The sequence below is a fragment of the Nannospalax galili genome, unplaced genomic scaffold (assembly GCF_000622305.1).
Source record: "Nannospalax galili isolate Female #2095 unplaced genomic scaffold, S.galili_v1.0 scaffold529, whole genome shotgun sequence".
Taxonomy (NCBI): Eukaryota; Metazoa; Chordata; class Mammalia; order Rodentia; family Spalacidae; genus Nannospalax; species Nannospalax galili.
In genome coordinates, this window is record NW_008360309.1 from 1,634,491 (window position 1) to 1,660,198 (window position 25,708).

The 25,708-nt window shown below is 55.5% G+C and overlaps 1 protein-coding gene across 2 annotated transcripts; it reads left to right on the plus strand.

The window, feature by feature from the left end:
* Positions 1–5,685: 5,685 nt before the first annotated feature.
* On the plus strand, positions 5,686–24,454 carry Fcho1 (FCH domain only 1). Of its 2 annotated transcripts, XM_008824581.2 has the most exons (29): positions 5,686–5,754; positions 9,910–9,953; positions 10,094–10,152; positions 10,541–10,615; positions 13,564–13,655; positions 15,456–15,530; positions 15,672–15,813; positions 16,045–16,197; positions 16,427–16,531; positions 17,158–17,256; positions 17,385–17,481; positions 17,955–17,999; positions 18,122–18,194; positions 18,595–18,619; positions 18,858–18,915; positions 19,220–19,398; positions 19,480–19,504; positions 19,798–19,849; positions 20,310–20,404; positions 20,697–20,945; positions 21,100–21,197; positions 21,277–21,364; positions 21,474–21,582; positions 22,191–22,346; positions 22,569–22,701; positions 22,966–23,165; positions 23,595–23,650; positions 23,905–24,069; positions 24,205–24,454. In XM_008824581.2, the coding sequence occupies exons 4-29, from the start codon at positions 10,589–10,591 to the stop codon at positions 24,225–24,227; spliced, it is 2,619 nt and encodes an 872-aa protein (XP_008822803.1). In that variant the 5' UTR covers positions 5,686–5,754; positions 9,910–9,953; positions 10,094–10,152; positions 10,541–10,588; the 3' UTR covers positions 24,228–24,454. The 2 variants fall into 2 exon arrangements, with proteins under 2 accessions (XP_008822803.1, XP_008822802.1); XM_008824580.2 differs by lacking the exon at positions 10,094–10,152.
* Positions 24,455–25,708: the final 1,254 nt, after the last annotated feature.

Here is a 25,708-nt window from a genome sequence, read left to right on the forward strand (position 1 = left end):
CACGTGCTCCAGTGGTTCCCACTCAGCACTAGGTAGGATCAAGGTGGGTTCATTCCCCACACACAGCCCAGGACTGGGTAGGAGTCCAGGCCATACTGGCAGTTAGGAGGTAGGATTCTCTCCTAGCGTTCAGGGCTTCTCTGGCCTTGTTTCCTGAGCCAACAGTCCTAGACTGGGAGCCAGCTTTCCTTTATTGTGACAAGGTACCCAAGGCAATCAGCTTATGAAGAGGAAAGATGTTGGGGGGGGTTTAGCCCCTTGCTGTCAGGCCCCCCAGTTCGGCCTGTGGTGGGGCAGCATGCCCTAGTGGAGCCTTGTGGCATAGGAAGCTGCTTGCCTCATGGTTGAGAAGCAGAAGGAACAGGAAGAGGCTGAGGCCCCAGCATCTGCTCCATGGACCCAACCCATTGACCTAAGTGCCTCCTCTGAGCTGTGATCTGAGCACTTGGAGGCTGAGGCAAGAGGGCCACCTGAGCCCAAAAGCTGGACTACACCGAGCTCAGACAGTCTCTGAGCCTATGGCAGGGCTGCTGAGGCCATGGGGAGCTGCTCCAAGTTCTCTCCCAGCACCCACAGGAAAAGCTGTGTGTGGGGATGACGCCTGGTTTTGGTACTTGTGCTGTGGGGTAGAGGCAGGAGGAGCGCTGGGGCTTGGTGGCCAGCTGGCCTGACTACTTAAACAGTTCTGGTCCAATGCCAGGCCCTAGGAGGAAAGCTAGGGTGTGATCTGCAGTGTAGGGCCTATTTAACATGTGAGGCCCAGAATTCCATCCCAGCACTGCAAACTAAATAAATTTGTGTACAAAAAAGAGTAAATGCTGATGTAGCCAAAAGAGTCTCTATCACCACCACCTTGGTTAGGTCCTGGCAGTCTGCAGACGGGAAGGGCTGCCAGCCAGTCCCAGTGCTCCAGCACCCAGAGCTGTAGCCTCTAGAACTGGGAAGTCCATTTCTTAGAGTGTCCAGGCTGCATGCCTTGTCAGGAGGCTGCATCTCTTGTCATCACTGGCAAAACAAAATACTTGGTTTTGAGGCAGGGTCTCAGGTAGCCCAGGCTGGCCTCAAACTCACTATATAGCCAAAGATGACCTTGAACTTTTGATCCCCCTGCCTTTGCCTCCTGAGTGCTGGGATGACAAGTATGGGTGCCTAACATCCAGGTTATGTGGTGCTGGGGATGGACCCCAGGGCCTCATGTGTGTCAGGCAAGAACTCTACCAACTGAGTCTCAGCCGGGCGTGGTGACACATGCCTTTAGTCCCAGCACTTGGGAGGCAGAGGCAGGTCTGGTCTCCATAATGAGTTCCAGGCCAGTTGGGGCTGCAGGGAGACCCTGTCTCAAAAAGACAAAAAAAAAAAAAAAAAAACTTTAAAAATGCCTCAAAATATATGAAGATCCAGTAAGATATATTGCAAACTTATCCTCTTAAAAAAATGGGGGGGGGGGTGCTGGAGAGATGGCTCAGAGGTTAAGAGCACTCACTGACTGCTCTTATGATTTTTTGGTGTTTTTGAGACAGGGTCTCCCTGTAGCCTCAGCTGGCCTACAACTCACTCTGTAGACCAGGCTGACCTTGAATTCACAGAGATTCCCCTGCCTCTGCCTCCCTAGGGTTGGGATTAAAGGCGTGTGCCACCGGGTCACACTGGCTACTCTTACAGAGGATCCGGGTTCGATTCCCAGCACCCACATGACAGCTATGAACCATCCATAACTCCAGTTCCAGAGCATCCAACACCCTCTTCTGACCTCTGAGGCATTGCTGGTCACGGGTGCACTCACATAATTAAAGGCAATACACTCATACACATAAAATAAAAATATTTAAGAGAAAAAATTTTTTTGAGAAGGGGTCTCCCTGTAGCCCCAACTGGCCTGGATCTCTCAGAGATCAGCCTGCCTCTGCACCTGAGTTTTGGGATTAAAGGTGTATTCAACATCGCCTGGCTTTCAAAAACCCTATTAATACATTTTTTTGGAAATGAGCTTTTTATTGTTCTTGGACTTGTGTTTGGTGGTGCTTAGGACCAAGATCTCATGCATGCCAGCGGACACTCGACCTCTGACTATACCCCAGCCCCCACTCCGCTTTTCTTTTTGATGTACCTAGATTGGACTTAAACTAGCAAGCCCCTGGCATCAGCCTTCCAAGTAGCTGGAAGGCTGTATTTGATCTTAGTTGTGTGGTCTGCCCTCCCTTTATCATTGCTCTTCCCTCCCCGCCCCTCCTTTGGGTTCCCTACCCCCCCCCCCCCCAGCAACCCCTGCTGTGTTGTCATTGGTCAACTGGCCAGACTTCACTCAGGGTTGGCATTAAACATACCCCCTTCCCAGGGAGCCCCGGACCCTCTGCCAGCACTGAGCCCAGCGCCCTGGTGGCCCACCACGCAGTCGCTCCGCAGCAAGGACTTACACTGCCCCAGTCTCAGAGTCAGCGATCCCGGGCAGGCGCTCCAGCCCGGCGAGCAGGAGGCGGCGCAGGCAGGCAGGACACTGGAGCCGGGATACTGTAGTCGGGAGGCAGGGCTGGCGGGACCGTGAGGGGCGGGGCCTAGGTCAGGGGCGGGGCCTGGGGCGGGGCGGGGTTCGGGGAGGGGCAGGGCTCAGCGAGGAGCCCAGGTCTGGGACCGGCTTCAGGGAGGGGTGAGGATGCGGGTTTGGGGAGGAGCAGAGACTAAGGGCGGGGCTCATGGAGGGGCACTGTCTAAGCTCCGGGACCCGAGTTCGATCCGCATCCTTGTCAAAAGTTGCTGCATATTGTAATCCCTGCTGGGAGGAACCCTGGGCTCGCTGGTCCTGTCTCAAAAAGTAGGGTGGAGGGGGCTGGAGAGCTCACTCAGCAGTTAAGCGCACTGGCTGCTCTTGCAGAAGACCCAGCACCCCCATGGCAGCTAATAACTGTCTACAATCCCAGTTCCAGGGGATCCGACTTCCATTGGCATTGCATGCACATGGTGCACTTAAATGCACTGCAGGCAAACTCATACACATTAAAATAAAAACCTCCCTTGGAGCTTAGAGCCTAGACGAGATAAAGGCAGAGAAGTGACCGATCAGAAGAGGAGCTGCCTGGGTGTAAAACTGAGTAGAACACTTGCGGAGTGTGCCGCTGGTTGGGGGAAATCTCTGCACCCCCAACCAAAACAAACAAAAAAAAAAAAAAAAAGAAAAATAAGAGCTTAATGGGGCCTGGGCTCTCTCCCTGAGGGGGGTGATGTGTAACAAGGCCAGAGGACACCAGGGACCACAGTAACATGGCTGGCACAGGCTTGGTATGAGGTCATTTGGGTCCATAGTTGAGAGTCTGTGCTGTGACAGGCTCTGGAGAGAGCCTGTGTTACAGCAAACCTGCTCACCTTTGGTGACCAGATAGAGAGGGGCTGAACCAGCAGCAAACCCTCTTCCGGACACACCCCTTGAGCACCCATTTCCTCCTAACCTGTCCATAATCTCCCAACAGCCCCTAAACTGCAGTTATTGATGGACACCAGCCTTCAACACCGGAGTACAGGCTGGCTCGAGGTTTGTGCTCTTGTCTGAAGGGCTGGGATCACCAGCCTGCACTCGTTTACATTGCTGCAGAGTATACCTGTCAGGGTTGGCTTTGGTTCTCAACATGACACATCTGGGAAGAGGGAATTTCCTCTATCTCCTGCAGGTCTGGGGTGTGTCTGTGAGGCATTTTCTTGATTGCTGAGTGACATGGGAGGGCCCAGCCCACTGTGAGCGGTGCCACCCCAGGGCAGTTGGTCCTAGGTTGTATAAGAAAGCAGGCTGAGCATGGGCTAGAGGAGCAAGCCAGTAAGCAGCCTTCTTCCATGGCCTGTGCTTCAGCTCCTGCCCTAGTTTCTGCTTGACTTCTCTCAATGATGAACTGTCAGTTGGAAGTGTAAGATGCAATAAAAATGTTGGTTTTGTTTTAATATTTTATGTGTAAGAGTGTTTTGCCTGCATGTATGAAAGTGCGCCCATGTCATGCAATGCCCAAGGAGGCCAGAAGAGGGCATCAGGTCCCCTTGAAGTGCAGTTAACGACATTGCTAGTCCCCTGTGGGTGCTGGGAACTGAACTCAGGTCCTCTGCAAGTGCAGCCAATGTTCTTAACCGCTGAGTCATCCATCTCTCCAGCCCCCCAAGTTGGTTTTGGTCAGAGTGTTTTATCACAGCAATGGGAAGCAAACTAATACAGTACCTTTGGGGGAACATTCCAGATCAAAACCATAGTCATCAGTCTAAAACCATTCATACTGAATTTAACTTGTGCAGAGTTACCCTTTGACATTTGGTTACGGGCCATACATATATAGTAGTTTTATTCATGATAGTATATCTGCGATAATTGCATCTAAGGGACTACTACTGAGTCACGTAAAAGAATCATTGGCAGGCTGTGCTGGCACACAGCTATGACTGAATCACTGGAAAGGAAAGCTAAAACAGGAGGATTTTGAGTTCTAGCCCAGAGCAACAACAATAATAAAAATCAGGCCGGTGAACGATGGTTCAGCAGGGAAAAGCACTTACCCCGAACACCTTAGGATCTGAGACATGTGGGCTCCTGAGGCAGGAAAAGTGTATTTGGAAAATGTGAATAAAGTGTGAATTAGTTGTGTGTTTTCATAGTGGTGACACGAAGGCTCTCAAGTCAAATATTTAATCTTTATTTTTTCCATTATTGAGTTGCTTTTCTATGGGTAGGTATGCACACACCACAGCAAGTGTGTGGAGGTCAGAGGGGAACTTGCAGGACTCAGTTCTCTCTGTTTCACCGTGGGGGTCCCAGGGATTGAGCTCAGGACATCAGGCTTGGCTCTAAGCACCTTTACTCATTAAGCCATTTCACTTGCCCTAAAGTAAAATGACTAAATATACATAGTAGCCATCAGAACCAAGTATCATTTAGGGTAGAACTGGAGGAGATCAGCACAAGGGGGTACGAGGGGAGGAGGCAGCACCAGGCAGGGTGCCCAGACCTTGACTCCCTGCCACAGCAGGATGTAGGAAAATGGTCAAGTTGGGGTATCTGAGACCGATGTTCGGGATGAAGAGATGGGTAGCTATTCAGATGTCCCCAGGCCTGTGGTCCGAGCTCCTGAGTGGGAGCCCTGGAGGCTGGTGATTTAACAGACCTGGCTGGGGTCACATGAGGCAGGTGTGTGTCCCTGAGTAGACGGTTGAAACAGAGCCACCAGACTATGTATAAGTCTTATGAAAACCCGGGGTAGGGGGTTTGGAGTGTCTCAAAATTGTCACACGGGGAGGGAAGATGTAGCTCAGTGATACAGCGCTTGCCTAGTATGTGCCAGTCCTGGGTTCCATTAATTAAGTGCATTATTTATGGGCAGAGCAGAGTTATTGTGTGGTCTCCAAAGCAACCCTAGCTTCTCTGATCTTCAGTACCCCTATTTGTAAAATGAGGCTCAACATCACCCCTTGTAGGGACCCTCCCATGAGCCAGGCACACAGTAGGTGCTCAGTAAAAGCTGCCCCCTCCTTCTTCCCTTTCCAAGGACTCTCAGGTGCACAGCAAGGAGAGTCCCCTGTCACTTTAAGCTATGCAAATGAACTGCGGGTGAGTGGTGCGGCTCAGCCAATCAGGAAATAGGGCTGATGAAGAGCCGCGGAGGGCGGGGCTTTTTCAAGACGGCTCCATTCGGGTGGAGCCGGCGGCGCGCTCTGCAGCGCGCGGAGAGGGCGGGGCGCGGGGTCTGGAGCGCGCGCAGGTGGCGGCGTTGCGGGTCGCAGAGCCTGGCGGTGAGTATCCCCCAGGGCGGAGCGGGAACCCCCAGATCCCTGCGTTCTGAACCGGGGTCCCCAGATCCCTTTATTCTAAGCCGAGAGCTATCTACAGGTGCCGAGCTGCAGAAACCGGGGCGCGGCTCCCTTCCATCCCTCAAACCGGAGCTGGGAGGTGGGGACCCCCAGGGCATCCCAAATTTCCCTGCCTATCTTTAGCCTGCAGACACCCCAGACCCTAAGATGGGGGACGCGCTTTTCTTTCTTTACATGTGGTTCCCCATCCCAACCTGGGAGCTGGGGACCCCTCTTTCGGCATGCCTGGCACGCACTGCAAAGGTGGCAGGTGGGGGCTTTGCATGGGCGACCTCGATGGGAACCCTGAGGCTGAGTTTCTGGGGAGGTCGGCGGTGTGGGGTCTTCTCCCTGGTTGGCCAGGCCTCTCCAGGCCTGGAGCCTGAACTGGGGACTCCTCTTGATCAGGGGGGCAGCAAACATCTGTTCCTAGGGACCAAAATAAGTCGAGGTAAATTAAGATGTGCCTGACTGGCTGAGGTGGGCGGTGAGTGTGGAGGAGACTGGGGGTGGCTGCCCCTACATTGGGCAGCTTTTGCTGGGACCTGCTGCATGGTGACCTTGGGTAGGTGACAGCACCTCCTTGACCCTCTGTCTCCTCTTCTGAAAATGGAGGGCCAGGCTGTCTGCCTCGGATTCCAGACATACCCTCCCCGTTTTTACCAGTTAGGGATCCCACTCTTTGGCCGAAGGTGGGCTGGCTTTGGGAGGGGGTATTAAGACAGACTCAGTGTATTGCACTTTAAAATGGGTTGACCCTGATGTATCCATCCCAGCCCTTGGGAGACTGAGGCTGGAGGATCAGGAGTTTGAGGCCAGTCTGGGCTACAGAGCTAGACTCTGCCTCTTAAAACCCATGAACAAAAACAAACAAACAAAAATGAGTTGATGAGCACATCTGGCCTTGCTGTTGGGGAGTGGTCCATCCCTACCCCAATAAAACCAGACCAGGCTGTGGTGAGAATAGGGGTTCTGTCATCCTGGTGGCTCCCCGAGAGGCTGCCCCGAGGCACACCCTGACCCACATACCATCACCCACGCCAGGACCCAGCCAGGTCCTGGGCGGGGTCCCAGGTGGAAGGCGGAGTGGACAGGCTGGCATAGCCCCTGTCCATTGGAGGGCAGTGAGGTGAGTCCCAGGCAGAGAGTCTGACATTTGTATCTGCCTCTCCCTGTGTGCCTCCACCTGGCTTTTGTCCTGTGAAATGGGCAGAAACCCTGTGTGGTGATCAGAAGTCATGTGGGCGTTAGGGCGCACTGTAAACACCTCGCTCCCTATGATATTAATTAGGATAAGTTCATGAAATGGGGTCACAGCTGACCAGGAAGTGAGAGGTCTGTGAAGGACATGATGTGAGTCCTCAGTACCCCAGGGGACTCCAGTATACAGCGGATACTTAATGTGTGTGCATCCAGAGAAGTGGCTCAGCTGGAGGGCTGAGGAATTCCACAGCATGAGTCATCTCGTGGCCTGGAGCCTAGGCCTCAGTTTCCCTGTGGAGTGCTGGCTGGGACACAGTGTCAACTGAAGCTGGGGGGGAGGGAACACTATGGGTTCCTATTTGATAGGCTCCCGAGGCTCAGAGAGGGCAGGCATACCTGAAGGTCCCCAGGAAGGGTCAAGGGCTACCAACAGAGCCCGCACACATCTGACACCAGGGGTGGGGGCTCTGGCTGGCATTTCTGCCTCTGTTGGTGACCCCCCATTCCATCTGCACCCAGCTAGGCTCACCTGAGCCCCAGGTTTGGGGGAGTTGGTGTTGGGGAACTGGAGTGTTGTGTGACCTTGGGCTGGTGTTTGTCTGTCTCTGGGCCTCCTCCTGGCCCTGTAGAAGCCAGGAAGGCCTGGATTGCAGTAAATAAAATGTCTCAAGCTCAGAGGGTTTTTAGGGGTCTGTGGTAGTATTTTTACTTCTTTTAAAATCAGAGGGTTAAAAAAAAAAGGACTTGGGGTTGAGGAGAATCTTTCAGTATTTGATATTACTATATCACCAGGCCTGGTGGTACATGATTACCAGCACTAGGGAGATGGAGGCAGGAGGATCAGGAGTTCAAGATCAGCTTCTGTCTGCTCTGTAGTGAGTTTGAAGCCAGCCTGGGGTACATGAGACCCTGCCTAAAACAAAACTGAATATAGTGTTCCTGATGTAATGCTGGAATTTCCCTTTGTCTGTTGAGGCTCATGCCTTTCCAAGTCTCAGTTTCCCCTCATGGGAAGGGTAAAGACTCCGTGGCTCTTATGCCCCAGTTATTCTGATTACTATCTGGGGAGGTCCCAGGGGTGTGGGACTTGGGGAGGTGACGGTTGACGGTTGGATGGCAGTGGGCGGGGGCTTCCTGCTTTGTCTTAGACACGGGCCTCCAGTTGGTGCTAGGGGAGGTGTCAGGCCAGGGCCTCCCGGTGCTGCTCCATTCTCTAAGGGCCCTAGCCCCAGCCCCGTCAGTGCCCATTGGTGAGTTTGACCCCAGCGCTCATCTTTGGCCCTCAGAACCGGAAGGAGCCTCAGAGCAGAGGTTTGGGAGGAGCAGCAGGTATCACTTCCTGGGCCAAGTCTGCCATCACCTCTGCCAGCTCCCCATGTCTGCCCTGGGCGGCGGTCCAGGCTGTGTGCTGTCAAGAGACCTGGAGACCCAGGGCTGCATGTGACCCATCAAGTAGGAGTTCTGGAGCAGCCAGCCCTGTGTTGCCGTCCTGAGGCTGGTGTCTGTGTCAGGCTGTTCTGTTTCCAGCTCTGCGATGGTGGCAATGTTGGTGGTGGAGTTGGGGGCTGAGGTTGGACACATGTGCAGGGGGGCTCAGCATGTCTTATGTGTGGCCAGGGGACTGGCCATCTCATTGGATCCATGAACTAGGGTGATGCCGGCGACTTCTCAGGAAATGGCACCCCGTGGCCGCCTCTTCAACTGGGTGTCAGACAGAAGTTTATCTGCCTTGTTCCAGCCCTACGTGGCTCAGGAGCCTAGAAAGGTGTCTGGTGTGTGCTGGCATGGGTGTGCAAGGGTGATAAATTTTACTTTGTTTAACATGAAGTTAAAACCTGAGACTAGCGGGTCCCCCACCCCACAGCACCGGTGAGGGTGTTCAGAGACCAGGAAGATGTGTATAGTGACTCCAGTCTGTCACTCAAGCACTTGGGAGACTGAGGTAGAAGAAATGCCATGAGTTAGAGGTCAGCCTGGGCTACAGAGTGAAACCCTGCCCCCCACCCCACCCCCAGAGAAACAATGAAAGAAAATAAAAGGCGGCGGGGGTGGGGGGGAGTCAAAAGCACAATATGGACATTTGGGGTTCTCCTCCCTAGGCTGTCAGCCTGGCCCCCCACCAAGTTAGGCTCTTGGTATTATCCAATCCAGGGTGGTGGTATATCCTGAAAATGAAATTCTTATTTGCCCAGTGAACTCCTGTCCTTACTTTAAAACCCAGCTGCTATTTCCCTCCGGTCAGTCCTGGCTCCCCTAGACTTCTGCTTTCTGTCTGGGAAACCCGGGCTAGATTAGGTGTATCCATGCCCCACTCTGTCAGAATAAGCTGACTTCTAGTAGGCTGGAGGGCACACCACTACAATACCAGCACTCTCCAGGCCAAGTGTGGCTACGTGGTGAGACCGTTTCCAAAATAACAAACTGACGCCTGGTGAGTTGATACACGCCTTTGATCCCAGCACTTGGGAGAGGCAGGTGGATCTCTGTGAGATGGAGGCCAGCCTGGTCACATAGTGAGTTTCAGGCCAGCTGGGGCTACATAGTAAGACCTTGTCTCAAAAAGACCAAATCAAACCAATGTAGAGGTAGCTAACTTTCAAGGTTAAGTAAATTGGGGCTTAGGGGCAGGCTGCCCCACAATGTAGTCTACTCATTTCCAGTAGGGTTGGGATCACCCTGGTCCTCTGGACAGTTTTCCCAAACCCGTCTGTCAGGAGGCCCCCTGGGCTTGGCTGCCGCCACACTGCCCAGTGCTCTCATGAACTATGAATGAGGCCAGCTCCTGTGACAGCCAGCTCCAAGTGTCCCTCCCCCACCGCATGACCCAACTCCCTGTGCAAACTGACCTGGGGTCTCCAGCAAGACCCTTTCTAGGTGATCTGTCTCCCTTTACAGATGGGGAAACTGAGGCACGAAGCTGAACAGTGACTCAGAGCCAGGTAAACAGTGACTTCTGGGGGGTGTTTGGGACTCACTGGGCCCCTGATGGTGGGGGAATTCTTTGTGAGACATTTCAGGACATGGCCCAGCAGGTACCCCAACTTTCCCAGCCCGTCAGTCCAGACTCTTTTTTCCATAGGGGGTCCCCCAGTTGTTCCAGCCAAGAGATCCACTGTCCCTTCCTGCTGTGAGACCTTGGCAAGTAGCCTCCCCTCTTGGGAAGGAACTCAATTTCCCAACCTGTCGAAATGGCTCAGAGCCCTTCTGTCTGGAATGGGATTCATCCAATACCACTCTGACCCTTGCCCACAAACTCCTACCTATACTTCAAAACCCTTCCTGTCATATCCCCTCCATCTCAGCCCCTGTCCCTCTAGTCCACTCCTGGCCCCATGAGACTGGGACAGGTGTGCACAGGTCTGTCTGTCCCCCTTGCCTACAGGACCGGGACTGAGGCTTCTCAGGGCCCTGACCTGCTCCCAGCCCTGGTGCTTTCCCTTGCTCCATGCTCTGTGCAACAGGTTGGAATTTCTCCTCTTCGAGTCCTTGTTGGTTATAACTCAGCCCCTCAAACTTGCCTCTTCAGACAGATACTGGGCAGGACCAGCAAGGGGTCTGCACAGAGGCCACCAAGATGGCGTATTTTGGGGAACATTTTTGGGTAAGACTTGTGCCTCTTATTTTATTTTTCATTTTTGGGGACCACTCTTGGTTTTATGGGGAGCTTCTGGAAGGACTTATGGTAATGAGGGGACTGGGCAGATAGAAGGCAGAGTTTAATCAGAGCAGAGGTTACCCTGTGGCCTTGGGTAAGCAAGTCACATACAATGAGCTGGAAAGCTCAGGCCTGAGTAGCAGATGTGTTCTGGGAATTGTTCAAGAGAAAAGTACAAAGTCTCATGTGGAGGGCTAACCTGGGGTCCTAGACCCGGGAGGCTGAGGCAGGAGGCAGAAGGATGGAAATTTGCAGGCCAGCCTGGGCTACAGAGAGACCCACTCTCAACAAAAGTACCAGAATAGAAACAAGTGCAGATTCCTGCCTCACACCTAAGCCAGACTGAACTTCCAGTTAGTTTCACCAGGGAAATTCCATCTTGGGAAGTTGCAGAGTTTCTTGGTTTAACCCCCTCAGCACCTCCGCTCCCCCTTACCGTCCAGGTTGGGGACAACCTGCTCCAAATTAAGACTAAGTCTGGGAGTGAGTCAAAGGCCCCGTCTGATTCCTGAGAGAGGAGTTTGCATTTTTGGGGACACAGAGCAAGACAGGATACCCGCCCCCCCCCGCTTGCAGGCACAGGCTGAACCCCATCTTGGGGGTCCCCAGCGAGAGCCAGGACGCAGAGGTGACCCTGAAGGCTGGTATTCCACAATGTGCAAAACCTACTCCAACCACAGCAAACAGCCTGGATCTGTCCCAGAGGTGTGAGGCATGGTGGCAGGTCACAGACCAAGGCCCTCGATCAAGCTGGGGAGATCAAGCTGGGGAACTGGGGAGCTACGGAGGATGCAGGAGCAGGAGAGGAGTCAGGGACACCAGGCTTCAAGGCCCCTTCCTCCCCAGCAAACCTACAGTTTAGTAAGTGGAAGGGGTTGCTAAGCAACCGGTTGCCCCTAGCAACAAGCCCGCTCCCTCCCCAGCTGGGCTCTCTTATTTCCCTTTGCTGTCTTAAAGGGACCGCGCCCCTTGCCACCTGCAAGGCTCGGGCTTCCCTTTTGGCTTCTAAATGGCTGTGTGACCCCAGGAGGTGCTGGCCCCCTCTGGGCTGCCTACAGGACCTCTCTCAGGGGCTGCTGCAAGAGAGGCAGAAATCACCCACAGTTTGGAACACCCACAGTAGCACCTCTGAATATTTACAGTGTTTTATTTCCCAAGGGGAAGATAATTCTGAAAGAGAAAATAGAAGCCACCCAACTCTCTTCCCATGCACCAAAGCTAGCTCAGCTGTAAGGGGAGGGCTCAGAACTCAGGTTTACTTTCCACCCTGCCCAGGGGCACCCTAGGACAGGGGCTCCAAGAGCATAAGTCCCCTCTGTGGGAGAGGGAAGTGAAGGAAATTTCTGTCTCTTGGGACATCTGTTCATGCCAGAAACATCTAGCTTTTTATTCTTTAAATGCTGGAGATGGAACTCAGGGCCTTTGCAGGGGCTGTATGCTTGTCCACACCCCAGCCCCTCTCTGGGGGATTCTAGGCAGGGTCTTTACCTCTGAGCCACGCCCCCAAGCCCCTCACTGGGGGACTCTACCTCTGAGCCACACCTCCAGCCCCTCATTGGGAGCCCAATACCTACTACTTTCAAACCAAGCAAGCCAGACAAGGATCCCTCAGTGCCATTGAGCCAAGGTATGGAAGACGCCTGGAGAGCACTGGGGAGGCCATGGGGGATGTAAGGAGCAGAGGGTAAGTTTAAGCCTGATCAGAACCGCCTCTGGCTCCTCCCAGACTCAACTGCCACCAGAGGTTTGATGAGAGACCCAGGCCTGACAGTTGGTCTTCATATCCTCAGCTGCCCGCCCACGCTGAGGGAGGAAGACAGTGCTTAGGCCTTGCCAGACCCTGGAAACAGGCCAGTGTTTGGCTCCGCATCAGCCCCAGATGCTGGCCTGGGTGTCAGTGCCTGGTGCAGCCTGGCCCAAGGAGCCCTTGTATCAGCAGGTGGGCTTAGCCTGAACTGTTTGCAGAGCCCTCAGTATTACCCAGGAGGTCTCTGTGTCTGGTAAGGTGCCAGACACATGTCACCTATAGAGCTGTTGTGTGTGGGAAGCCACCATCATCACCATTGGTCAGAAGAGAGAATGGGGCCCAGAGAGGTGCAGACACCAGCCTGAAATGGCTCAGAGCACAGAACTAAGAGAGAGAGTATACTCTGGCAAGGTGGAAGGTTAATGGTGACCCTTCAAGGATACTTGGCCTTTGAGCAGCCCTGGAGATGTGGAGAGATTTGTAAGTTCCTGACTGATCTGGTGAGGCCTGGAAGAATCCAGTAGATGAGGTGGTAAACGCAGGACACCCTAAGGATCTTTTGGGTCCCAGCAGCTAATGGACAATAGGGAGCTCCCAGTGACTAAAGAGAGGCTGGGAGATTTGGAATGTGAGGCTGAACTGGGTCAGCCCCAGTCTTGACTTCAGTTGGAAAAGTGGTTTGCATGCAAGTGTGACCTGACTGCCCATCCCCAGCAGTCAGGTAAAAAGCTGGATGTGGGCACTGTGGGCATGGTGGCGCACGAATGTAATCCCAGCACTTCAGAGGCAGAAGCGGAGGTAGGCAGATCTCTGTGAGATGGAGGCCAGCCTGGTCTCAAAAAAAAAAGATGGATTGAGAGGAGGAGGAAGACATGGGACACCAACCTCTAGCCTCCACTCCACTCACACTGGCGTTGGTTGTGGGTCTCCCTCCCTCAAAAACCTGAAAACAAAACAAAACAAAAAACCTTCCCTCTCACTGGACCAATCAAAGGTCTATGAAGCGATCCCTCTGACCAGCGGGAAAACGCAGCGTGCTGATTGGCTTAGGTCTGACCCAATCCCTGTAGCCATTCGCTGGCTGGTCCCCAGGCCAGTCTGTTGCTAGGTAACCTGAACGCACTGTTTCTTCCCTTGTTCCTTGCAGGGTGAGAAAAACCACGGCTTCGAGGTCCTTTACCATTGTGTGAAACAGGGGCCAGTGGCCACCAAGGAGCTGGCGGACTTCATCAGAGAGAGGTGAGCTGCCCCGGTCCCACCTCACACGCCCTCAGATGTGGGAAAGGCATCCTTATAGGGACCAAAGAACAATCAGGGCAGGCAGAAGGGGGCAGAGTCCTAGTCCTCAAATCCTGCAGGTCCTACCATCTCTATTATTGCTATTTTATTTATTTATTTTTATTTTATTTTGGTTTTTGTCTTTTTGAGACAGGGTCTCCCTGTAGCCCCAGCTGACCTGGAACTCACTATGTAGCCCAGTCTGGCCTTGAACTCACTGATATCCACCTGCCTCTGCCTCCCGAGTGCTTGGATTAAAGGCGTGCGCCACCACACCCGGAGGCTATTTTATTTTTAAAAATTTATTTCTGCCGGGCATGGTGGGGCACTCCTTTAATCCCAGCACTCTGGAGGCAGAGGCAGGCGGATCTCTGTGAGTTCGAGGCCAGCCTGGTCTACATAGTGAGTTCCAGGACAGCTGGGGCTACAGGGAGACCCCCGTCTCAAAAAGACCAAAAAAAAAATTTATTTCTGCTAGGTATGGTGGTGCATATGTTTTTTTTAAAAAAATTTATTATTTTTATTTTATGGGTATGCGTGTATTGTCTGCATGTATGTGAGTGCACCTGTGTCGTGCAATGCCTGGGGAGGTCAGAAGAGGCTGCCAGATCCCCTGGGACTGGAGTTATGGACAGTTGTTAGCTGCCATGTGGGTGCTGGGAAGACGTGGGTCTTCTGCAAGAACAATCAGTGTTCTTAACCGCTGAGCCATCTCTCCAGCCCCCAGTGGTGCACACTGTAATCCCAGCACTTGGGAGACAGAGGCAGACAGATCTCCGTGATATCAAGGCCAGCCTAGTCTACATAGTGAGTTCCAAGCCATATGGGACTAATAAGTATTTTGGGGGAGGGGTGCTGTGTCATGGTGCATGCATGGAGGTTAGAGGACAACTTGCGCTAGTCAGTTGTCTCCTTCCATTGTGGGTCCTGGGGAATCAAACTCAGGTTGTCGGGCTTGGTGGCAAGCCCCTTTACCCACTGAGCCATCTTGCTGGCCTGCATGCTGCTTTTTAAGCCCTGTTCTGGAGGTCTGATGCCCCCGCTTCCTGAACATAATATCATACACTTAAGTGAGGTTTTAAAATTCCATTGGATATCAGGTTGAAACAGTGCTGGTTGCAGATGAGTTGGAGCTCACCTGTGATTCCAGCCCTGGGGAAAGCTGAGGCAGGAGAATGACAGCATGTTTGAGGCCAGCCTGGGCCACAGAGCCAGACCTCTTAAGAAATAATATTACCTGACCAGGCATGGTGGCGTACGCCTTTAATCCAAGCATTTGGGAGGCAGAGGCAGGCAGAGCTCTGTGAGTTTGAGGCCAGCCTGATCTACATAGTGAGTTCCAAGCCAGCTGGGGCTACAGGGAGACCCTGTCTCATCCCCCCCCCAAAAAAATAACTTACCTAGTCTGGAGAGATGGCTCAGTGGTTAAGAGCACTGACTGTTCTTGCAGAGAACCCAGGTTTGATTTCCAGCTCCCTCATGGTGGCTAACAACTGTCCATAACTCCAGTTCCAGGGGATCTGGCGCCCTCTCCTGGCCTCCAGGGGCATTGCATAACATGGCTACCCTTATAAGCAGGCAATACACTTATACGCATAAAATTAGAAAAAAAAAATTACTTGAGGAAAAATAAAACTCTCCCATGATTTCCAAAATGTTTGCTTTGAGAGCCATGGTGTGCAGATAGGGAAACTGAGACCCAGGGAGGCACCTCGCCCTGGGGACCCCTGATCTTTCCATATTTGCCTTCCCCCCACCCAGGGCCAGCGTCGAGGAGACTTACTCCAAGGCTATGGCCAAGCTGTCCAAGCTGGCCAGCAATGGGACCTCCATGGGGTGAGTGTGATAGGGCCTCCACGAGGAGGGATCTTGGTGACCTGGAGGGCATCCCTGGGGCGAGGTGATGCCAGGTGTGCTGGGTGAGGACACAGGCTTTCAAGCCTGTTGGATGCAAGTGCTGGGCCTGCCCGTCCCCAGGACCTTCGCCCCACTGTGGGAGATATTCCGAGTTTCCTCCGACAAGCTGGCGCTGTGCCACCTGGAACTGACACGGAAGCTGCAGGACCTGATCAAAGACGTGCTTCGCTATGGGGAGGAACAGATGAAGACACACAAGAAGGTAGCAGGCCACAGGGGCACGGTGGCTCCCAGGACCCCAGGGTGCGGCCACTTCCGGGAGTGCAGATGAACCCTCCACACCAACCTGCAGCTGTGTGTGTGTGTGTGTGTGTGTGTGTGTGTGTGTACGAGCCCACAATTGCATGCATGCCAGGCCCAGGGAGGCGCTGGAGGATTCTAGGCAGGTTCTCTGTGCTGAGCCAGGCCTCCAGCGCCACTCTCCTACCCGCAGTGCAAGGAAGAAGTTCTAGGCACGCTGGATGCAGTGCAGGTGTTGGCAGGAGTCAGTCAGCTCCTGCCAAAGTCCCGGGAGAACTACCTGAGTCGCTGCATGGAGCTGGAGCGTCTGCGCAGAGAGAACACCAGCCAGAAGGAGATGGACAAGGTTTGCACAGGCAGCATGATCAGAGAGGGACAGCAGGTCACATAGTAGTGTGCTCTCCACGTGGGCATGGGGCCCTGGTTCCCAAGAGTCTTCCAGTCAGGTGCTGGCCTGGCAGGGTAGCAAAGCTGCCTGACCGTTGCCATGACAACATGGTCCATCCCCCCCCCCCCCCCCCCCCCCCCCCCCCAAAAAAAGGTTCCCCCCCCCCCCCCCCCCCCCGTGCCTCCAGGCAGAAACAAAAAGCAGGAAAGCAGCTGAGAGTCTGAGGCGCTCAGTGGATAAGTACAACGCAGCCCGCGTGGACTTTGAGACCAAGATGCTGGACTCTGCCTTGGTGAGAAGTGGGTGCCCATATGCTGCTGCACACTCCCTATGGGGATGCCTCGGTGCCTGGGCGTGCAGTCTGTGTCTCCCAGCTCCCAGGAGCCCTAGGACCATAGGCTGGGAACCTGGGCTTCCTGCTGCAAGTCTGTCATCCAGGCACCAGGGAGGTAGAAGCAGGAGGGTCAGGAGAGCAAAGCCATCCTTGGGTACATATGGAATTTAAGACCAGCCTGGGTAACATGAGACCCTGTCTCAAAAAGAAAAATAGAAATCTTATTTTAGCAGATTGTTTTTAAAGGTTTCTGAAATAGAAAAGCTCTTAGGTGGGTGGCGGAGGCTTCAGGCATGGCTGGATCAAGGTGTTCAAATGGTGTTACTAGAAAGTTGTGTCTCCCTGAGTCTTTCCTTTCTTCCTTGGGGCCCTCAGTCCCAGGGACACACATACATGCAGGTGTTTGTTCGTGGCAGAGCCAAGCCCACCCACAGCCTGGGGGGCGCTCTGCTTTCTGCAGTCAAAGTCCTAATGCAGAATCTCATTGGCTATTCCCTAAGTCAGTCAGTGCAGCCAGGTAGCTGGGAGGTTCTGATTGGCCAGGCAGAGGGGGCGTGTGACATGCCCCTCCACTCCCACCTCAGCGCTTTCAGGCCATGGAGGAAGCACATCTGCAGCACATGAAGGCACTGCTGGGCTCCTATGCGCACTCGGTGGAGGACACACATGTGCAGATAGGGCAGGTGAGGGGTCCGTGTGCAGAGGAAGGTGGGGGGCCATGTGCCTAGGGAGGCGGGGCCTTGTGCCGAGGGAGCTGGGCCCAGGGTCTGGGGAGGCCCGGCTCCTCACACCTGCCCACCCACCCACCCAGGTGCACGAAGAATTTAAGCAGAACTTAGAAAACGTGAGGGTGGAGATGCTGCTCCGGAAGTTCGCTGAGAACAAGGGCACCGGCCGGGAGAAGCCGGGTGAGCCCGGGCTGCTATGGGCGGCTCAGAGTGGGCGCTCGGGCAGGCCTCGGGACCTCTCCGATCCTGTTTCTTCTTTGGAAAAATGGGACTGGGGACAGACCTAAGTCTCCGCCCAGTAGGAGGCATCTGATGGCTGATCTTGTGTGTACACCTCATAGAGCCAGACCCCAAAGGGACGTCAAAGCGAGAGTTTTAGAGTCAGGCCTGGGCTGACTGTGACCTTAGTCCTGTGTCCTGACTTCTCTGCTCCTGTTTTCTTATCTTTAAAGTGGAGATAGTAACTCACTAACGCAGGCATGCTATGTCCCCATAAGGCCAGTTCTGTCCCCTTGTCTCTATGGCTCCCGTCCAGTCCCCCTTGCCCTTGATCTGTCCCAGACCTGCTCTCTTTCTCACACTCTCCATGACTCCGCAGGTGTGCTGTTGACCTGTCTCCTCATGTCTCAGGCTTCCCCATCTTCTCTCCCCAGGACCTCTGGACTTTGAGGCTTACAGTGCAGCAGCCCTGCAGGAAGGCAAGTACGTCTGGGCCTGGATGCCCAGGCTAGGCTGTAGGGTGAGGGAGGTGGAGGCAGGTCTGAACAGAAATCAGAGGACCTCAGACCTCAGCTGCCCCATTCCCCCGCCCCCCACACAGCAATGAGGCGACTTCGAGCAGCCAAGGCCTTCCGTCTCCCGGGACTCAGCCGGCGGGAGCCAAGAGCAGTCACGTAAGGAACTGCCCGGCCCTGACCCAGGCTAGCCCACAATCCTGCCCCTTGGCCCAGGCTAGCTCAAGAATATCCATGTCCCGGGCCAGCTCAATAGTACTAGTCTGGAATTCTCCCTTTTGCCCAGCTGACCCAGTGTAGCCTAGGTTGGCCCACAACCCTACTCCTTTTGCCAAGGCTAGCCCTCATACTCCCTGCTTCCTCAGGCTAGTTCCTCACTTGTGCAGCTGTTTTCAGAATGTACCTGGCTCAACTCCCTGCAGGTGCCCCCCCACACCCTCCTTCCCCAGGGTCCCTGCCTTGTGGGCTATCTTAAGGCAATGTGGTGGGCTACCCTTTTCTACATCTTCTCTGGGGTGCACAGGGCTTGGTGATGCTAACTTCTCTTCTTGTATTCCAGGGATGTCCCAGAATCTGAATCAGGGGTGAGTCTGGTGGGTGGGGCCAGGTTTACATGGGGTGGGCAGGGCTTCAGGGTTAAAGGTGGTAACAGGCAAGAGGGGCCCAGTTGGGTACTAGAATCAAGTCTCACCTCCAGGAGGTATCCCCGTAGGAGGGGCAGAGTGGCACCCAGCCTCAGTTTCCCCCTTGAGCCTGCCCACACCAGTGTTCAGGCAAGGTGGGAAGGTTACTGTAGGGAACCTGACCTTCCGCTCTCCCCAGGTGCCTCCAGAGGTGGATGAGGAAGGCTTCACTGTCCGCCCCAATGTGAGCCAGAGCAATATCCTGCTGGGAGTTTCCTGCCCTCTGGGTACCCGTGAGGTGAACCCCAATTGTGGACCATCGAATCCAGAAGCAGGCACCAATCTGGGGGATTCATGATGGAGAGGAGAATAAAAGCGGTGGGCTTTCCCTGGCAGAAACTTAGGAGGGCTTCCTGGAGGAGGGGGCACTGGTGTTGCGTTTAGTGGCCAAATAGCCTGGCCAGTTAGTTTAGCAAGCTTACAGGGTAGAATAAATAGTACAGGACCTTGGGTGGGGAGGGCATGTTCTGGTTCCTGATTGACTCCTTGACTGAGGCCCAAATACCACTGAGCCCTCACGCTTCTCATCCAGTGACTCTGATTTTGACGACGATGAGCCCAGAAAGTTCTACGTGCACATCAAGCCCGCCCCAGCCTGTGCTCTGGCCTGCAGCTCAGAGGCTGCTGCGGCCCAGCTTAGGGCCACCGCCAGTACTCTTATCCTCCCTCCAGGAGCAGGGGTGAGGTGGGGGAAGGGAGCCAGGGGTGACCCGGGGCCAGTTGGACGCAGCCCTGCCTGACACTGCCTCATCTATCGGCAGGGCACCATGAAACGTCACTCATCACGTGAGTAGCCTCTGTCTGTCTTGGTTTAGAAGGCATCCTTCCTTAGGCGGGAGCCTGGGCCTGGATGTAGATGGCTGTGGATTCAAATCCACTGCCTGTCCTTTAAAGCTCCTCTCACAAAATAGCATTCTTGTGGAAATTAGAAGCTGGCTGGGCAGCTGGGGGCAGGCAAGGATGGCAGAGCAGGTGTTCCCCTCTGCCAGGTTTGTGGGTCACCCTCAGCAGCTGGCTAGACAGCACCCAGCTCTGGTCCCTGGTGTGACCCGAAGCTCCAGACTGTGTGTCTTTCCTAGGGGATGCTGTTGGCAAGCCACAGAGGCCTCGGTCAGCCCCACGGACCAGCAGGTGGGTTCCAAGGGCCACCCCCTCCCTCCACACCCCTGCCTCGTGGTGCCTCGCGGTGGCCGAAAGATCAGACCTGGACACTTATTGTCTGCAGTATACTAGTGCTGTGCTGGGTCTCGGGGGCAGTGGCCTAGAAGGTTACCCCCTGAGAGGTTCTAGCGGCTCATTTCAGGAATTGCAGATGAAGCCGCCCACACCTATCATCCCAGCCCTCAGGCTGTGGCAGGGGGATGTTCATGAGTTCCAGGCCAGTCTGGGCTGCAGAGTGAAAAGTTGCCTCCAAACAGCGAAGAATCAAAAGCATATGCTAAGTGCCAGTGAAGTCAGGGAGACAGGAGGCGTGGCTTCCAGGGGTGGGTGGACCCTGAGGCGGGACTTCCAGCTGAGCAGGGAGCGAGGAAGTTGCTGGGACACAGCCCGAAGCCAGGCCCGGCGACCCACACGCGCGCTCCATCCGCAGCTGTGCGGAGAAGCCTCCGGCCTCGGATGAGCCGCTGACCAAGAGCCTCTTCGGGCCTCCGCTGGAGTCCGCCTTTGACCACGAGGACTTCACAGGTGTGGGGAGGGGTCACCGCCGGCGCGGCTGGGCTGCAGGGAGGCGGGGCCAGGGCTGCGTGGGTGTGGCCTTGTGAGTGGGCGGAGCGACAGAAAATGGCTTGGTGGAGGGGGCGGGGTCCAGCCGGACCCTGGTGAGAGGGGGCGGGGCTAAGGAAGATCCGCTCTGCTGGATACGGGTCATAGAGGGGAGGCTTGGCTAGGGTGGGCGTGTCATGGAGTGGGGTTTTCCTAAGATGGGAGGTGACGGCGGGGTGGGCGTGGCCTTACCACTTCTTCCCCCGCCCCCCAGGCTCCAGCAGTCTGGGTTTCACCTCTAGCCCGTCCCCTTTCTCGTCCTCGTCCCCTGAAAACGTGGAAGACTCGGGCCTGGACTCTCCATCGCACGCAGCCCCCGGACCATCCCCCGAGTCCTGGGTCCCCCGGCCCGGCACCCCGCAGAGCCCGCCCAGCAGCAGGGCGCAGCACCCCGAGGCCAGGGGCCGGCGAGACTCTCCACTGCGCCTCGCACCCTCACCCGGCCCCTGGGGGACTGAGGAGGGTGAGGGGGACGGGGCAGGGCAGGGCAGGGGAGTTCGGGGGTCCCCAGCCTCTCCTCCACTCCCCGTGAGCAGCGGCTCCTGCCTGTTGGGGTTTGAGGACTGAGCTCGCCCTGGGCAGCTGTCGGTCAGTGTCAGCGCTGTCCTCTCCTCTAGAGCCTGCTGCCCGCACCCGGGAGGGCCTGGCCGCGCCCCCGCGGAGACCCCGCTGCAGGAAGGCGTCCTGTCCACTTGCCAGGAGCAACGGGGACCTGGTGGGTGCCAGGGCAAGGCAGGCCTGGGCCGGGGCCCCTAGGCAGCTCTGGGACTCACGGGCTGACTTTGCTCCTGCAGTCCAGGTCCCTGAGCCCCTCCCCGCTGGAATCGTCCACCCCTTGCGTCGCCCCTGAGCGGCCCAGCTTCCCCACCCAGACAGGACTCGGTGCGTTGGGACAGCTCTACCGCTTGGGCTCTGCCGTGACTGGGATGGTGGGTGGTGGGCAGGCTGGCTGGGTGGGCCCCCTGTCTGACCCCTTCAGTCTACTCCACAGGCATCTCTCGAGGCCCCAGCCCGGTGGTCCTGGGCTCCCAAGATGCCCTGCCGGTGGCTGCAGCCTTCACCGAGTATGTACATGCCTACTTCCGTGGTCACAGCTCCAGGTATGAACCGCGGGCAGAGCACTGCCAAGGGTAGCCTCAACCTGTCCCAAGGGCATTGGCAGCCATGGAGGGTACTTGAGTGAGGCTGGGGATTTGGGGTGGGGACAAGTTAGGGTGAGCCTAGGAGCCAAAAACTGATTTTACATCCCTGGGGTTGAGATCCAATAGAAGAGATGTTAAAGTCAAACCACAAAGAGAATGTTAGACCCTAAATCCAAGCTAAGGATGGTTAAAAAACCAGAACCCACCTGTAGTCCCAGCACTTGGGAGGCAGAGGCAGGCGGATCTCTGTGAGTTCAAGGTTAGCCTGGTCTACATAGTGAGTTCCAGGACAGCTGAGGCTACAGGGAGACCCTGCTTCAAAAAAAAAAAAAAACCAAAAAACCAGAACCATTCTGGTTTGAGCTTCCTAGTGAATTAGGAGAAAAGGGATCTTGGCTGGAGTCGGGGATGGTAACTATTCTCCCTCCTTCCACCCAGAGTGGGGATTCATTCTGCCCAGGCAGGAATAGAAGAGGGAAAGATTGGATGCTGGGAACAAATGGGGTCTCGCTGACTGTAAGAACCCCGGGGAGAGCTCTGATCCAGCATCTCTCTCGGTTCCCCAGCTGCCTGGCTCGAGTCACCGGGGAGCTGACCATGACATTCCCTGCGGGCATCGTGCATGTGTTTAGCGGGACCCCACCCCCACCAGTCCTCAGCTTCCGGCTCGTACATACAGCCCCCATAGAGCACTTCCAGCCCAATGCAGACTTGATCTTCAGGTCCGTGGCCAGTGGGAGAGAGTCTCAGGCACGGATGGGCCCCTGAGGCACCGCACTCTGGATCCCCGCATTGCCTTTTGGGAATTGCTGTGTGGCGTGGGGGCAGGTGGCTCATCCTCTCTGAACCTTCGCTTCCTTACCTGTCCCCTCTCCCACGGGGGTGGGGGATAGCGCAGGGTTGGGAGGGCATATCAGAGGAACCATTTGTCCTCGTCTCTGCAGTGATCCCTCACAGAGCGACCCAGAAACCAAAGACTTCTGGCTGAACATGGCAGCTCTGACGGAGGCCCTGCAGAGCCAGGCTGAGCAGAATCCCACCGCCTCCTACTACAACGTGGTGCTCCTGCGGTATCAGGTGGGCAGGGGCAGGACGGGGCGTGCTGGCATATGCAAATCCAGAGGCTAAGTCCCGCCCACACCCTTGGCTTTGCTGAGTAGTGCGCTCTCCTGCTGGCTGCTGGCTGCAAGGTGTATTACCTTGCCGGGTGGTCACCTGTTCACCTCCTGGGTTACGGCGGGTGGTGTGGAGGGTGGGCCGGGAAGGTGAGCTGGGCGGCTGCAGAGCTGTGACACAGGGTCACGACATGTCCCAAGTCCCGCGTGTTGTCTCCTGTCGCAGTTCTCCCGCCCGGGGCCCGGGTCACTGCCCCTGCAGCTGAGTGCACGCTGGCAGTGCGGACCCACGCTCACGCAGGTCTCGGTGGAGTACAGCTACCGAGCTGGCGCCACCACCGTATCCACGCCGCTCACCAATGTCCAGATGTTGCTGCCTGTGGGGGAGCCGGTGACCAGCGTCCGCCTGCAGCCTGCAGCCACTTGGTGAGGGCCAGTGCCAGCCAGAGCCAGCCAGAGCCAGCCAGTGTTGGCCAGTGTCACCCAGAACCAGCCAGAGCCAGTCAGTGTCAGCTAGAGCCAGCTAGAGCCAGTCAGTGGCAGTTAGAGCCAGCCAGAGCCAGTCAGTGTCAGACAGAGCTAGCCAATGCCAGCCAGAGCTGGCCAGTGCCAGCCAGTGCCAGGCAGTCACCCCACAGTGCCCTGTGGGGCTGCAAACACACAGGCCAGCAATCAGGGGCTCCCAGTATCCTGGGGAATCTGTCCTGTCCTGCTCCTTCCACCTGCAGAGGAAACTGAGTCAGGGCCAGGCAGTATGAGGCTGGGCCACCACACAGGTGACTTAGGGGCCCAATTGGGCCCATGCTACCCATGTCTGCATGGGTGAAAGCCTGACCCTGCTTCTCCTGATGCCAGGAACATGGACGAGAAGAGGTTCATGTGGAAGCTTCCAGATGTTTGTGAGGCAGGGGGTGAGTCCTGGTTGTAATAAGGGATTCATGTTAAAATGGGAGAAACTGGGGGTGCACTGTGCCACGTGGCTTAAAGAATGAGAAGGGGCATCACAGAGCCAGGACCTGCCTCTGCTAAGTGCCTGTGGCAGGTGCTTCTGTCCATGCTCCAGGCCCAGCCGGCGAGGGGACTGCTCTGGGCTGCAGGGGTGGGATGGGGTACAGGCCCAGGGGGCTGTCCATAGCATGGTGAGGCTGACTCTAGGCCTCCCCAGGATCTGGCCACCTGTCTGCTAGCTGGGAGCCGCTGTCGGGGCCCAGCACCCCCAGCCCGGTGGCTGCACAGTTCACCAGTGAGGGGGCCACGCTGTCAGGTGTTGACCTGGAGCTGCTGGGGGGCGGCTACCGCATGTCCCTGGTCAAGCGAAGATTTGCCACAGGTACAGGGTTGGGGATGAAGATCGGGGGGTTGGGACCAAGTTGAGATAGATGGGGGATTGGGTGGAGATGGGGGCCAGGTGGAGATGGGGGGCCAGGCAGCCGAGTAGAACCCAAGGCCAGTCTTGTTGCTGCAGGGATGTACCTGGTAAGCTGCTGAGATGTAGTCAACGCTGCGTGGGGCCTGGTGCTCTAGGACCATCCTGCCCTCCCTCCTGCCCAATGCAGAGGTCCCCAGCTCCCCTAGGTCTGGACCCGATGAAGAGGAGTTCCCATCCCAGCCTGGCTGAGCCAAGACCCTTCCTCCCAACTCCTACCCCTCTCCCACAGGTCCTGGCCTTTTGATGTTCTTAAGTAAACATTTTTCTAACAAAATAGAAAGGAAAACTTTCCTGTTTTAAATGTCTCTTCTGCTGTCAGAACAGGAAGGAAGGCACGGGAGGAAGGTGAGCACTGGTACCCACGATGCACTGTATCCCCCAGCTCTCCCCCAGTACTCAGCCCACACTAGGTCATTCCAACTAGAACAAACCTCAGACCTGTGGACTAATAACTGGGCCAGTGAGGGGCTGGGGGTGTGTCTCAGAGGTAGAGCCCCTGCCTAGAATCCCCCAGTGAGGGTCTGGGGACGTGGCTCAGAGGTAGAGCCCCTGCCTAGAATCCCCCAGTGAGGGGCTGAGGGGTGTGACTCGGGTAGAGCCCCTGCCTAGCATTAGGAAGGCTCTGGCTTGAGGCCTGCCTCTCACTCTGATGCCTGCCATATTCTGCTAAGGGAGGAGGAATGGGTTACTTGGCTCCATCTTGCAAACTCGAAATGCCATTTCCAATGCCTTCTCCTCATCCAGGGAAATGCTGGAATCACGGGCAGTTTCAGCCACGCCAGCCCTCTCCCACAAGTGTTGACAGGCTGGTGGTGGGTCCCCTCCAGAAGATCTCTGCAGATGCCATGTGGCTGGTTGCAGTTGCTATATCACTATGTGATGCCTGGGGTACCACTGTCCCTAGCACAACCCTGCAGCACCCAGTTTTATCTGTCTTTGGTTCTTTGCCCGTCTGATAATGCTGGGAACAGGGCAGCTCCTGGTGGTGTTAATTTGCTCTCCCCCGGGTGCAGGGAAGGCAGGACACATTTTAAAACACAGGAGCCTTTTTCTCAGGCCTGACCTGCTCACCCAGTGGCCCAGAGCCCAGGGACATGTGCCTATCTGAGGAGGGTAAGTCCCTGTAATCAGGGTGCAGCCTCGAGGTGGGGTGTCTATACACAGTTTATGATGCCCTGGTCACTTCCACCTTGGTGACCCCAAAACCTTGGCTCTGCAGTGGGGTGAACAAGTGACCAATCAGCAAGCAGCCAATTGCTCTGTCATAGAGGCCAGCTGGACTGTGCCAATCATGTGAGGTTTCTTTTCTTTTTTCGGTCTTTTTGAGACAGGGTTTCCCTGTAGCCCCAACTGGCCTGGAACTCCCAGAGATCTGCCTGCCTCTGCCTTCTGAGTGCTGGGACATGTGAGGTTTCTTAAAAGTACAATGAAATTCAGTTGCAGAAATGGAACCTTTTTTAAATTTTAATTATGTGTATGAGTGTATTGCCTGTATGTATGTAAGTGCACCTGTGTTGTGCCATGTGTGCCGAGGTCAGAA

Excerpts from the sequence above, each read along its gene's own strand:
- Fcho1 (XM_008824581.2), top strand. The coding sequence starts at position 10,589 with ATGGCGTATTTTGGGGAACATTTTTGG. Across the intron at positions 15,531-15,671 it reads AGCAATGGGACCTCCATGGG|GACCTTCGCCCCACTGTGGG; the intron begins GTGAGTGTGATA and ends GCCCGTCCCCAG. Across the intron at positions 16,198-16,426 it reads GCCAGAAGGAGATGGACAAG|GCAGAAACAAAAAGCAGGAA; the intron begins GTTTGCACAGGC and ends CCGTGCCTCCAG.